The sequence below is a fragment of the Pygocentrus nattereri genome, chromosome 2 (genome assembly GCF_015220715.1).
Source record: "Pygocentrus nattereri isolate fPygNat1 chromosome 2, fPygNat1.pri, whole genome shotgun sequence".
In the NCBI taxonomy this organism is placed as follows: Eukaryota; Metazoa; Chordata; class Actinopteri; order Characiformes; family Serrasalmidae; genus Pygocentrus; species Pygocentrus nattereri.
The window spans coordinates 13,072,199-13,084,616 of NC_051212.1; the positions used below are offsets into that span (position 1 = coordinate 13,072,199).

General features: G+C 40.4%; 1 protein-coding gene across 4 annotated transcripts; it reads left to right on the forward strand.

The window, feature by feature from the left end:
* Positions 1–102: 102 nt before the first annotated feature.
* LOC108436873 (serine/arginine-rich splicing factor 11-like) lies at positions 103–12,015 on the forward strand. 4 transcript variants are annotated; one of them, XM_017713597.2, is made up of 12 exons: positions 103–399; positions 1,863–1,996; positions 4,828–4,937; positions 5,360–5,446; positions 5,588–5,637; positions 5,809–5,930; positions 6,574–6,661; positions 7,488–7,607; positions 9,248–9,337; positions 9,988–10,065; positions 10,222–10,390; positions 11,126–12,015. In XM_017713597.2, the coding sequence occupies exons 1-12, from the start codon at positions 278–280 to the stop codon at positions 11,315–11,317; spliced, it is 1,362 nt and encodes a 453-aa protein (XP_017569086.1). In that variant the 5' UTR covers positions 103–277; the 3' UTR covers positions 11,318–12,015. The 4 variants fall into 4 exon arrangements, with proteins under 4 accessions (XP_017569086.1, XP_017569087.1, XP_017569088.1 ...); XM_017713598.2 differs by having other exon boundaries at positions 10,222–10,378; XM_017713599.2 differs by having other exon boundaries at positions 5,378–5,446.
* Positions 12,016–12,418: the final 403 nt, after the last annotated feature.

Here is a 12,418-nt window from a genome sequence, read left to right on the forward strand (position 1 = left end):
GTTGTGATTATTGTGTAATTGCGCCCTAAGTTTCTTTTAAAAGCCCTCTGTAGCCGAGGTCTTTTATTTTATAAAGCCCGCAGCTCCGCTCGGCTCTTAGCGCCTTCTGTACGGAGTTTCCGCCCTGAACGGTGAATGGCCGAGCTGCGGCCCGTCGCTCGGAGGCTGTGCTTTTGAGTAAAGAAAGGAGAAAATACTCTCCCCAGATCTCCGGAGGCTGTTTTACTAGAGCTCAGAGGCCCATTTCAGTCGCCGGGTTTGTGAAATCTGTCCGAAAATGAACTGCAGCACGAACGTCGTCCAGGTGACCAACGTGTCCCCGAGCACGACGTCCGAGCAGATGCGCACCCTGTTCGGCTTCCTCGGCACCATCGAGGAGCTGCGGCTCTTCCCTCCGGAGTGAGTGGCGGCCCTTCTCCCTCCCTCCTTCCCTCCCTCTCCGAGCACCAGCACTCTGCCTGCGCTGCGCTTATTTAAATGCCGCTCTCTCTTCTGTCGGCTTGCGGGTTTTCCGAGCAGAGAGAAGTAGGCCGCGCTTTTTAGCCTAGCCTAGCCTAGCCTAGCCGGAATAGCTAGCGAGGTATCCGGGGCTTTGTCGCCGTCCGTGGTCTATCAGCTTTAATCCGTGGCTGTTTTAAAGAATAACATTTATCCCGACTCCGCAGACGAGGCTGAAGGTGGCTTCCAAACGTTAGGTTTTTTTTGTTCGCCTGTCGCCGTTCCACCTTAAACGGCGCAGCTGTTACTTTCTGGTGTTAGGCGTTATAACAACTGCTGCACCGTTTTAAGGTGGAACGGGCATGTTCGAGTAAGAAGCTGCCTTCAGCCTCGCGCCCTGAAGACGCACCGTTAGTTTCGGGTGGTTTGCAGGTGGATGTCGGAGTAACTGGGTGGTGATTCACGTGACTGGGCATGTGACGCTAACGGCCGCGAAACTCGAGGCGTTTTCGGTTTTAATTATTAGTGAATTTACACGACAGACGGCTCCGACTTCAGGGGCGCTCGGCTGCTGTGCTGCGTGTTCGTTGGCTTCACCACCATTTTTGAGCTCTGAAACAACGACTCGTCCGGATTTTGAGTTAAAACCGGATTCCGACGTGCTATGTCGACCTAACCGACAGCACGAGTTGTGCATGATGTTATAAAAGTGTCGTTATATAAGAAATTCGAGGCATTGAGTGGACTTTCTGAGAAAATTACGTTGTTTCCGAGTCTGTTATTAAGCCAGAATGAACAGTTACTTTGAGAAAATATTCCAACGGAAGTAATTGTGATAGTTTTTTTTCTTTTTTTGGGGAGAAAACATAGTTTTGTTGTAAGTCAGCTCTTTTGAGAAGTCTTTATGTGGGCCTAATGAATCAAAAATATGAGAAAGTAAGTGATTAAAGATGATATTGAGGTTATAGATGATCGTTAGAGAAGTCAACATTTTTGGCAGAATTAGAGAAGGAATCGCAGCCGTATACAGGAATGAGCTCCTGTATGTGCAGGGAGACAAAACCAAAAGTGGTCTTATGAAATAGTTACAGCACTTGTGGATTCAGTATCACAGGATCATGAATATAATTATGGATATGCCTTGAAATTGTTTACCACACGGCAGAAAATTTGAATTATACATCACAAATGGTGACCAAAGCTGTGAAACCTGAGTTGGTGTGGCCATGCCAGTGATGAGGGCTTTTACAGATGTTGTTAGTAACCAGTGTGAATGTGCTTTCTTCCTTTCGTCGTGCGTTCTAAGTCCACAGATCCCACAATGTATTTTTCCCCCAAGGCACCAAAATCTAAGTGACTGTATTGGCCAAAACTGAAACCGAGCGAAAATGTAACGTAACTGTAATCCTCTTTTGTGTGTCCAGTGACTCGACCATGCCGGTGACGTCTCGTGTGTGCTTCGTTCGGTTCCAGGAGCAGGAGTCTGTGGGTGTGGCCCAGCACCTCACCAACACAGTGTTTGTGGACAGAGCTCTTATAGTTGTGCCCTATGCAGAAGGTTGGTAACTCAACAGTATCTGCCTTTCACTTACCTACTGATGCAGAAACCTTTTTTTTTTTTTTAATTATTATTATAATTATTTTTTATTTTATTAAAGTGTCTGTGACGCAGGTCTTATACATTGAATTGAATTGGTGGCTCTTACTGCTGAAAGCCAAACCTCTGTGTAGATAGCAGAGCACAGCTGTACCGCTTATGTTCTGTGGTGCAGTCGGTGCTTGAAACAAAGCATTAACTTTAGTCCTGTGCACATTCCACTGGGCGGCTGTCTGACTTGTGCTCCAAAAGATACTTTAATGTCCGAAACGTATGTTTTGATCCAAGTCGATCAAAGCTAGTTCTTGCCTGAGATTATCAGGCATGTAATACAGTGTTCAGAGTATCCTGCAACGTCAGTCATTGAATTATGGTAGAATAAATGATTATTGAGTTTAAGAAGGGCACAGCCCCACTGTCTTCTATCTGATTTATTCATTAGGCAAATCTAAGACCTTTAGATCAGAGGAAACAGTAAAATGAGTTTGTCTTACCATATCTGCTCTTGAAGATCTTGGTTTTTAAATAGAAAGCAGCAACCAAAGGAAAATCTGATTATAATGTTCCAAATATAGCATTTATTTGTTCTTTAATAACTGGAGATTATATAATTTAGTGATGGGATCAAGGAGGTAAAATGAAGAGGAAAAAAAAGTAAAGTAGGTTTTTCTGGGTCCTTTTGTTAATAGCATTACAAAAGATTTGCATTGAGAGTTAATTGGGTCAAAATTTCTGTATTCATAGGACTTGGAGCACCTTTCAGTCTGCAGACCTTGTTGTTTTGAGACCAGGTTAATGTTGTGCAGTTTTTTTTTTTTTTTTTTTTTTTTTCCCTTCCCCTCAATTTTTTTTTCTTTATGAAGAAGACCTCAAAACAGGACTACGCTGCACTGGGTCTTTTTGGGGTTTCTATAATGTGTTTCTGTGGCATTTTTCCCATCGTTTCCCAGTAGAATTTCAAACTGAAGACCAAGCCCACATGCAGAGGAGAGACTAGACTGTGAGTAAGGTTTCTAAGAGCAACCTCTCAGGCTAAATTAGAATATTAGTGGTCTTCATTAGGGGCCTTAGAATGAGGCAGATTAACATCAGGAGGCAAATAAACAGTTTATTTTCACAAACTGATCATTTTTTTTTTTTTTCCTTTCCGACCAGTTCTTCCCCATGATAGACTGTCTCCTATTAAAATGTTCTCTTGTTGTTTGTTTGTGTGTGGTTTTTGTAGTGGAGAAGGCAAACGCAGAGCCCCCTCCCTGAAGGCTGAAAGTGGTCCTCTCCATGCCAACAGGCGTCTGTAGGCAATTACAAAACGCCAGCCGCCACACCTTGCGCCCCCCCTCCCCCTCCCCTTCTTTCTTCCTCTCTCTTTCTTTACTGTCTCTCTTATTTCTTTATAGGTGTAATATGTTAATGTGCATAGTTTGCCAACATGCTACTATGCATAGTTACTCACTTAAGCATTGTAGACCTGCCAGCATTTATTATTATTTATTTATTTAATCGCTCAACATCTCAACACTTTACTGTAACTTGTCGCAAATGCTTGGAAGAGGTGTCACCATGTGGACTGATCCAGAAATACACGTATGAAACATTATCTTTTTTTCCCATGTTTTATATGATAAATCTGCTCTTAAATGTACTCAGTTGAGTGGGATTGCATTAATGCCTGGCATTAATTTTGTTTACTGACAAAAGGAAGCGCCTCAGAAAGAATAATCACATGGGTTAATATTTGACATTTGCACTTATGTGGTTTGTGATTTGCTGGGTGGAATCCACATGATGTAAGAGACAGGTGTGATGTCCTCTCTTTAACGGTGGTCTCTTGTTTTGTTGTTGTGTTTTACAGTTCTTTTTCCCTGGCTCTGCCAGTCCTGTTTACCAGGCCCAGCCGAAAATACAGCCCTACAGTTTTGTCTCCTGCAGCCTTCTTTCTCGTGTTCTTGTCTTAAATGCGTTGTGATTGTGTTCTCTTTGTCCACATTTGTTTTCAAACATGTTTATTAAGCATAATACTGGATGTTGGTGGAATTGTCAAGTTCCCCCACAGACAAAAAAAAACTCATGTTTTTAGGTCTTTTGTTGGGACTTAAGTATGACGGCTTCAGTGTCGTTTTAATTTCTAGGGGTGTTTTCATATGTATAAAAATCACTTGTTCAGCACTGATTATATGTGCTGAGTTTATTGTTCCTGTGGGTCATCAGGTAAGGACAGTTCCCAGCAAAAGCCCAGAATTGCAGATGTGTGAGGAAAGAAAACCTAGTTATAACCTGCTTTGTCACTTTATTGATATATTCTTTGTAAATCTGAAACTTATTATTGTTCATCGCCACAATCTCAAAGTGTTTTTGTGTTGTGTATCTCGATCTTTCTCTGTGTGCTTTTAGCGAAGCTGCCAACGTGAGTCGCTTGTTCATAAAACGTCTAAATGAAAAGTTGAAAGCACATCCCCCCCCCGGAGAAGCCACTGTGCTCGCTCACGTTTGGTTCATGACTTAAATATCACACGCCCAGGTGATCACATCTTGGCAGTACCAACTGCAGTAGTGTGTTTTTTAAATGACATTTCCCCAGTTTAGTTTCTCACAGAGTGATAAGTGACTTGGACAACTTTTTTTGATGAAAAGATACCTATTAAGAGAAAAGAGACGCAGGTGGTAAATGACATGGGGGCAAGTATGTTTATTGCTTGAAGATCTGAATGTTCTCTGATGTTGTTTCCCCTTTCTTGAGCATATCCTAGATTTGATTTCCCAGAGTTTTAATTCCAGCTCTTTTGATCCTAAAGGTGTGATTCCGGATGAGTCGAAGGCTTTGTCGCTGCTGGCGCCTGCCAATGCCGTCGCTGGGCTGCTTCCAGGGGGAGGGCTGCTACCAACACCCAACCCTCTAGCATCGGTAATGCTTATTTTATCTTTTGGTGGCCGGTACTGTGCTAATGCTAATGTACTGTAGAATGCCTGAAATGTAGAGGGGACTGGTGTTTCTTTCATATATATATATATATATATATATATATATATATATATATATATATATATATATATATATATATATATATATATATATATATATATATATATATATATATATATATATATATATAATTTATTTATTTAAATAATGCTAACTAGTTTATAATCCGATAACTGCAGAAAATCTGATTTTGTTAGTAATCCGAACACGTTTCAAAGCGTTATTGGTTGAAATGTCAGAGTCTTAACAAAATGAAATCTTTAGTTTGGACTTTAAGGTGGATAGATTTGAATTGTAACTCTTGCCATAAGTACAATTTTTTTTTTTTATTTAAAAAAAAACAGCCTTTGTTTCCTATGCAGATGGGAGGTGTTCCTCTGGGTGCTCTTGGCGGTCCTGCCATATTACCAGGAGCTGGCATGAATCCTCAGGTGTGTGCTCAGATTTTTTTCGCTTGTGTAGTCACTGATCTCATTTATGTAGGTTTTTTTGTGGACATCATTATTGGCCACTTCATTCTGTCTCAGTTTGTGCTTTATCATATGGTGATTAAGTTGTTGTGTCCTTCACAGGCTCTTTCGGCTGAGCAGCTTCTGAAGTTGATGTCCTCAGTGGATCCCAAGTGAGTTTTTGCTTTTGCTGAGTCATCCATTTCCTCAGGCCTGATGGGTGCTTTGAAAGGGGAAATTTATTGTCCAGTGATGGCCTCACTCATCCTACTTTCATCATGTGGAGAATATCATTTTCCTCCAAATCTAAAGTGACACTGTTCTTCTTTCCTCATCTCCTGCAGAATGAACCCGATGGCTGCCAGTATGGGTCTGAAGGCAGACGCTTCCAGCAAAGAGATCGAGGAAGCTATGAAGAGAGTCAGAGAGGCCCAGTCCCTGATCTCTGCTGCTATTGAGCCTGGCAGTGAGTAGGAAGCTCAGTTCAACACAGTTCCTGAATCTACCCTTACATTGTCATTCGTTCATTAACTAGGTTTACGTGCACATACGGTCTTGGTATAAGAAACTAGACTGAGCCAAGACCATTAAGAGTTTTAAAGGTCCAAGGCTCCTGTCACAGATAGATTGACATGCATGCTAGTATAGTCTGACATTGCTACTGGAATTTGGCTCTTTTGACACTGAAAACACTGAAAACATACCGTTTTCCAACGTTTTAAAAAAAATTTAATAAATAAAAAAAGAAAAAAGAGAGAACTCCACACAAGAGCTCTTATGTTTAAGTTTATCTGAGGATCTCTGGCCATTATGATAATTTAAGTGTCTGTATCATGAGAACAGGTCAAGTTTCAAAACACAGCATTTATTCCTCAGTCCCAACAGTGCATATATGAAAATTCAGTAAAAACATTTGTAAAAGCAGCCTAAGATTGTTGTTTTTGTGATGTCATAGGGGGGGAAAAAACCCATTTAAATTGGTTTGCCTATTTAGCCTTCAGTTGTTAAGCTGTGAAGTTCCTTTTATGGAAATAGGAGGTTTTGTTTCAACAATAACAATATACTATTAGACTGTGAAGGTGTGTTAACGTTGATGTGTTTTATTTCAGATAAAAAAGACAGCAAACGCAAGTATTCCCGCTCCAGATCCAGGTCCAGATCCAGACGGAGGAGATCACGTTCCCGTTCTCGACACAAGTACACACTTACTTTGATGCGTAAAACTTGTTGGGGTGTGCGAAAGAGGGCAGTTCCATGTAGTTTTCTGTGTTCATGATCCAAGCTGTAAAACGATTCTATAAAACTATTTCAAAAAATAGCCATTTCATGCGCCTAAAATTCTGAGACTATCGAGATACCCAGATGTACTCGCGTCCCCTTTAGGCCTGGCTCCATGATTGTGTCCGATTTGCATCAGTGTCACTTTTCCCACACTACATGCAAATCCAAGGAAGTGTCCTCTGTGATGTGAGCCGACACTGGAAGTTTGTGTAATGCAGTTATTTGTCATATAAAAACTAAAGGGAACAACCAGCAGTAGTTTCTAACGTAATGCATTAATTTCATATTAAAGGTTTTATTTGTCTCAACCTGTTTGAGATGGACACGGACACTTTTACTTTTCCGATACTGACTTTGAAACCTTAAAAGCTGTCTGTGGGTGCAGCGTTTAGTTTCTCACCCTTTAAAAGGTGCTAGAAATGTCTCAGAGTATTACTTAGTGTGCAAAATTATTTAAAATAAAATAATTGTAATTTTAGTGTAGATTCTAATACAGTTCTTGGCGTACTGCTTCTGAATCTTATGGTGATACTAGGATTCGTCATGTGGCAGTTGTCTTTATTTTGCAATGCTAACAATCCAGTGATATTTCGGACTAGAGTTGGTGAATGGAATTAAATAGTTTTCCCTGCTATTAGCAGCCTGATGGCGATACTAGGTAGTAGATTGATAACCTCATCAATGATCAGATGGAATTTGGTCCTAGAGTAGCATTTATTTTTTCTTGATGTTTACTCCTTAGGAGATCCAGCAGCAGGTCCCGGAGGCGCTCTCGCTCCAGGAGCCGCAGGCGCTCCAGGAGCCCCAGGAGGAGGAGGTCTCGCTCCAGGGACAGGAACCGACGCTCCGCCAGCAGATCCAGGTTAGTGACTCATATGATCAGCTGTGAGGGCCTGTTTTGTGAACTGCACTGTTAAAAAATAAAGCTGACACAAAAAGCTCTGAGTGTCGCCATAGCCAAGTGGTGTCCAGTCTAATCTGCAGTGTGACTACAGGTTTTCATTTCAAACAAACAGGAGCTCAACTGAGTTCACTTTTGTTAGTTGGTCTCAGCTTTCAAACAACTGATCTGAGCTCCTGCTTAACTGGAATGAAAACGTGCAGCCACACCGGTCTTTTGCTGATGAGATCGGACACCCTGCCACAGGTGAACCACTTTTGTTTGGAAGAGAAGTGTGTGACTGAACTTGTAATGGTTTGAAGAACCTTCACAGCTCAGTGGTTTGTTCTAGAAGTGGAGGTTCCTTAAACTTTAAAAATGTTCTTCACACTCGCACCTCCTTTACAAAAATGGTTTTCTAAAAATCATCTGCTTAAAGGCTTTTTAGGGAACCAGAAATTATTTTTTGTTTTTTCCCATGCTGTTGTGTAAAGGGGGAAAACGCTTTTGGCATTTCCCCCGTAGTACCTGCAGAAAATGTAATCCCCATGCTCTGCTAGCTAGTAATCTACTGTATAGTTGTATTTAGTACCATTGCTGCTTGTTTTTTTCCCCCCTTGTCATGTAATATATTGATGCATTGTGTGTCTTTAGTTTCTCTCAGTAGTATGCAGCCACTTTGCTTTGTACAAATATCATTTTTAATGGTGTTATAATAAGGTGTACTAATCTATAATCTGGATTTAGCTCTAACTTTTTTGTGGTGAGAGAGGAAACAGCAGAAATGTAAAGGTCATCCATATTTTCCCCGTTCTTACTGAGTTCTAAGGTGAAAGCAGGCTTATTATTCCAAGTACTGTGCTTACTCTGGTTGCCAGACGGTGTCAGGCAACTTGAGGGAATGAAGTGCTTAAATGTCAAATCAGCTATCTCTATTTTGGGGTTTGCATTGTGTGAAGTGTGTTGTAAAAGCAGAAGGCAGATTGTGTGCATCATAAGGAAATGGTTTAAATAGCCTGACAGAAATATACACTTCCCTTTGAATGTAATTGTCCGTCTTTGTACCAGGCTGCAGCCGCATAAGCTGAAGCACACTGTCAGGGGAGCAATGATATCAATTATCTTGGGGTTAGCAGAAAAGCCCAAATTTTTTTGTATTTTAATTGCCATTGGACTGATATTCAATGAATCGTTTATTGTATGTACAGATGTTGTACTTTGAAAGAAACATTTGGATTTTGGGATTTGTTCACATCTCTCTTATCAGTGCATCCCTAATAATTGTAACTTCACTAGTGTGGTAGTCTAAGAGACGTTAACTTCTCTCTCTCTCTCTCTCTCTCTCTCTCTCTCTCTCTCGTAAGTTTGTGTTACTAACTGAAACACATTCTGCCCTGATTTGGCTTATAGTGTTTAGCTGATTTGCATGGGCCATGGCTGGGGTCTGGCTGTTGTTCACCAAAATAATGTGGCATCCACAATGATGCAGCAGAAATGAACCCAGTGGCATCATGCCTACCATTCAATCGTGCTTACAAGCTGTTATTTGGAGTAGAAGGAGATGTCAAGTACAGGGAGTACAACAAAGGGCCTCCATGAAGGTGCTTCTGTTTTATTCTCAGGGATAGAAAGAAAGAGGAAAAAGACAAGAAACGCTCTAAAACGCCTCCGAAGAGCTACAGCACCGCCAGGAGATCTAGAAGCACAAGCCGGTAAATGTTTTAACCTCAACCATCTTTTCCATGCTCCAGCTGGAAGACTCATGCTTTAGCTGTAGTACCATGCAGACATAGACTTAACCTGAAACCAAACCCATCCATCCATCCACTCACCTTCATTTTGTGTAAATGCATGAGTAGACGTAACTTCGCATGCAACTGCTTGTGTGGTTAAAGTGACTAGCTGGTGTTATTGATTGCTGCTGTTGTTTTAATACATATTTTAAATGTTTTAGTTGCTCACTGAACAGTTTGGATGATGAGAGAAATACTTCTAGAACAACTTTGAGTTTTTAGGCATTACAGTCTTTATATACAAAACAGTAGCATTGATAATTTGTCTTATTCACTTTTCACTTGCTTTTTACTCAGATATACATTGCAAAAAAGGTTGGTTGTTTGGGAAAGTCATCTTTAGGATGCTTCCAGCATTCAGAAGACTTAAGATCTGTATGTTGACTTTGAAATTAGCCTCAAACCTCCACCTTAGACATCCTCACTAAAACGCCTATTTTAATGTCACGTCAGGTGTGCAAATTATACTTAAATATCAGATTTTTTAGTGTGATTTTCTACGGTATTTAGTTTCACTGGCTTTTCATGCCATCAGTTTATAGTTTTTACTCTTTTTTTTTTTTTTGCAGACGGCGCAGAAAGAGTGTTAGCCGTTCTCCCCGAAGATCGCCAAAGAGGAGAGTGTCCAGGTCCCCGTCACCAAGAAAGTAGGTTTTACATAAGATGCCAAAGAGTTGAAATTCTTCACTGCAGTTAGTAAAAACATGCATCTGTTGATGAGGGAAATCTATGCTTTAGTTGAAGGAACTGTAGGTGCTGTTTATTTTGCTAGATTTTTATGGATGTTCTAAAACCTCTTACAGACACAAGAAGGAGAAGAAGAGGGATCGTGAGAGGGAGAAGGATCGAGAGCGTGACAGGGACAAGAGAACGGAGAGAGAACGCTCTTCCAGCAAGAAGAAAAAGAGCAAAGACAAGGAGAGAGAGAGGACCTCTGACAGTGAAAAACGAGATGTGAAGGTATTATTGAAGGTATTATTAAAAAGTTTCCTGACGTTAAATAAAGGGGGATCAAAGAAATTATTTACGAATTTACGTATGTTTCCTTTTATGAGTGAATTGTTGTTGTTTAGTCAAACTCATGTTCTATTTTAGTGAATGTATTGACTTGCATTAGTTGTGCAGTGTGCTGAGTATTGAAGAGCAAAACAAATGTATGAGGCATTTGCTTGTAAAGTGTAACGAAAACACTCAAACGTAAGTAAATCTACAGCCTCCATTTAACAAACTCCTTAATCCTAGCTGGGTATTGAAATTTAGTACTATTACGGTACTGATTGACTTGCTTCAGTGCTGCAGTATATTGAATTTTTGTGAAAATTGTTTTAATTTCTGAATTTCGGTACCTGAGTAAGTCAGTTCTTCAGATCTGTCAGTAGGCGTTCAAAATCTATGCTGCTGCTTGCTTGTCTGAAATAAATTTGATGGGCATAAATCTCATTGGTTCTTCTTGAATAAGCTGCAGCTTTAGTAGATCAACCCATTTCAGCTCTTTACTCATCTCTGATTTAATCCATACCCGCTTTCAGTTTGTAGTTTTAAAGGTAAAGGAATTTAAGGGGGGGTGGGGGGTTGTATTGTAGGTTGGCGTATTGTTCAGTGATCGGTATGAAAATCAAGGTATTGGCATCAATATTGAAAAATGTGGCTGTTCTTAATGAACGCATGTTCTGGTGATGTAACTCGTTTTGTCTGCTCTGTTTTCAGGTAACCCGAGACTACGATGAAGAAGAACAGGGTTACGACAGTGAGAAGGAGCGGGAGATGAAAGATTCAGAAGATTCCGGCTCTTCTCCTGCGCGTTACGCGGATGACGGTGAAGGCAAGCACAGCCCGAAGCAGTCCAAGCAGAACGGTGACGACCACCATGAAGAACAAGACATGGAAGTTAGCGACTGAGGCCCTGTAACAGAATGAACATTGAGTTGAATGAGGAAAATGGCGATTACTTTTGTCTGCTATGTATCTTCTTTATTAACCTCACAGTTTAATGTTACTCTTTGACCCTCCCTTCTTACCCTCGTGCTGATTTAGAGCGACTGGACTGGATTAAATAGTAATAATTGTTGGAACACAGGATATAGGCTGAATTTCCTTCCTTCTGTTCTCACATGTATTTGCCTTACAAAAGGGAAGGAAGTGGAAGCATTCAGTTTCACTGCTAACCGGTCAGACAGCACTCTATGTGCATCTTTTCTTTTTCTTTTTTTTTTTCTGTCATCTCTCCACCAGTACTTCTTCTTTTAAGTGTTCGAGTGACTGTCAAACAAAAATTAGTTACTTTATTTTGGTCTGGTTGAATTTTTTTTTTTTTTTTTTTTTTTTTTTTTTCTCTCCACACTATGCCTGAGGTAAGAGGACATGGTGTTGGTGTCCAGGGAAGTGTATTGTTTTTGTGTTAGAAAACATTCTCGCCCTAGTTTATCTGTTTTGATACTGATTTGGAACATTTGTCATTTTAAATAGTGCGTTCATGATGTATGTATATGATTAGTGCTTTATATCCTTAGGCATCATTCAGTAGTTGGTGATTTCAGGAGTTCAAAAGTGTCAAGTGAAATTTTTATACTGTAAATAAACTCACTTGAGTGGGAAAAGATGTTGCCTGAGCCTTTTTCTGTAACAGCTGTGCAAAGAAGCGAGTCATGAATGTGTTTGTCGGGTTTGTTAATTTTTCAGAGTAGCAGGGGTCTTAAAGGGGAAAGGTAAACGGTCATTCAGAGTGGTTTAATACAGATTGTTCACTGTAGAAAAGCTTACTGTCTAGGATTTTTTACATCAGTGGTGCCAGCGGGGAGCCGGGAGTCATAATATCTAAAGCGCTGATATAGCTGTTTTATTTTCAATCCAAAACAACCAGTGAACCTACATGTCTTCTGAGATTGTCTATGTAATGTGGATACTGGTAAAAAATGCTATTAAATCTGTGAAAATGAAAAACTATTTTGCCTTAGAACACCCTGCATGTACCCCTCCACTACAAGTAGATTTTAAAGATCA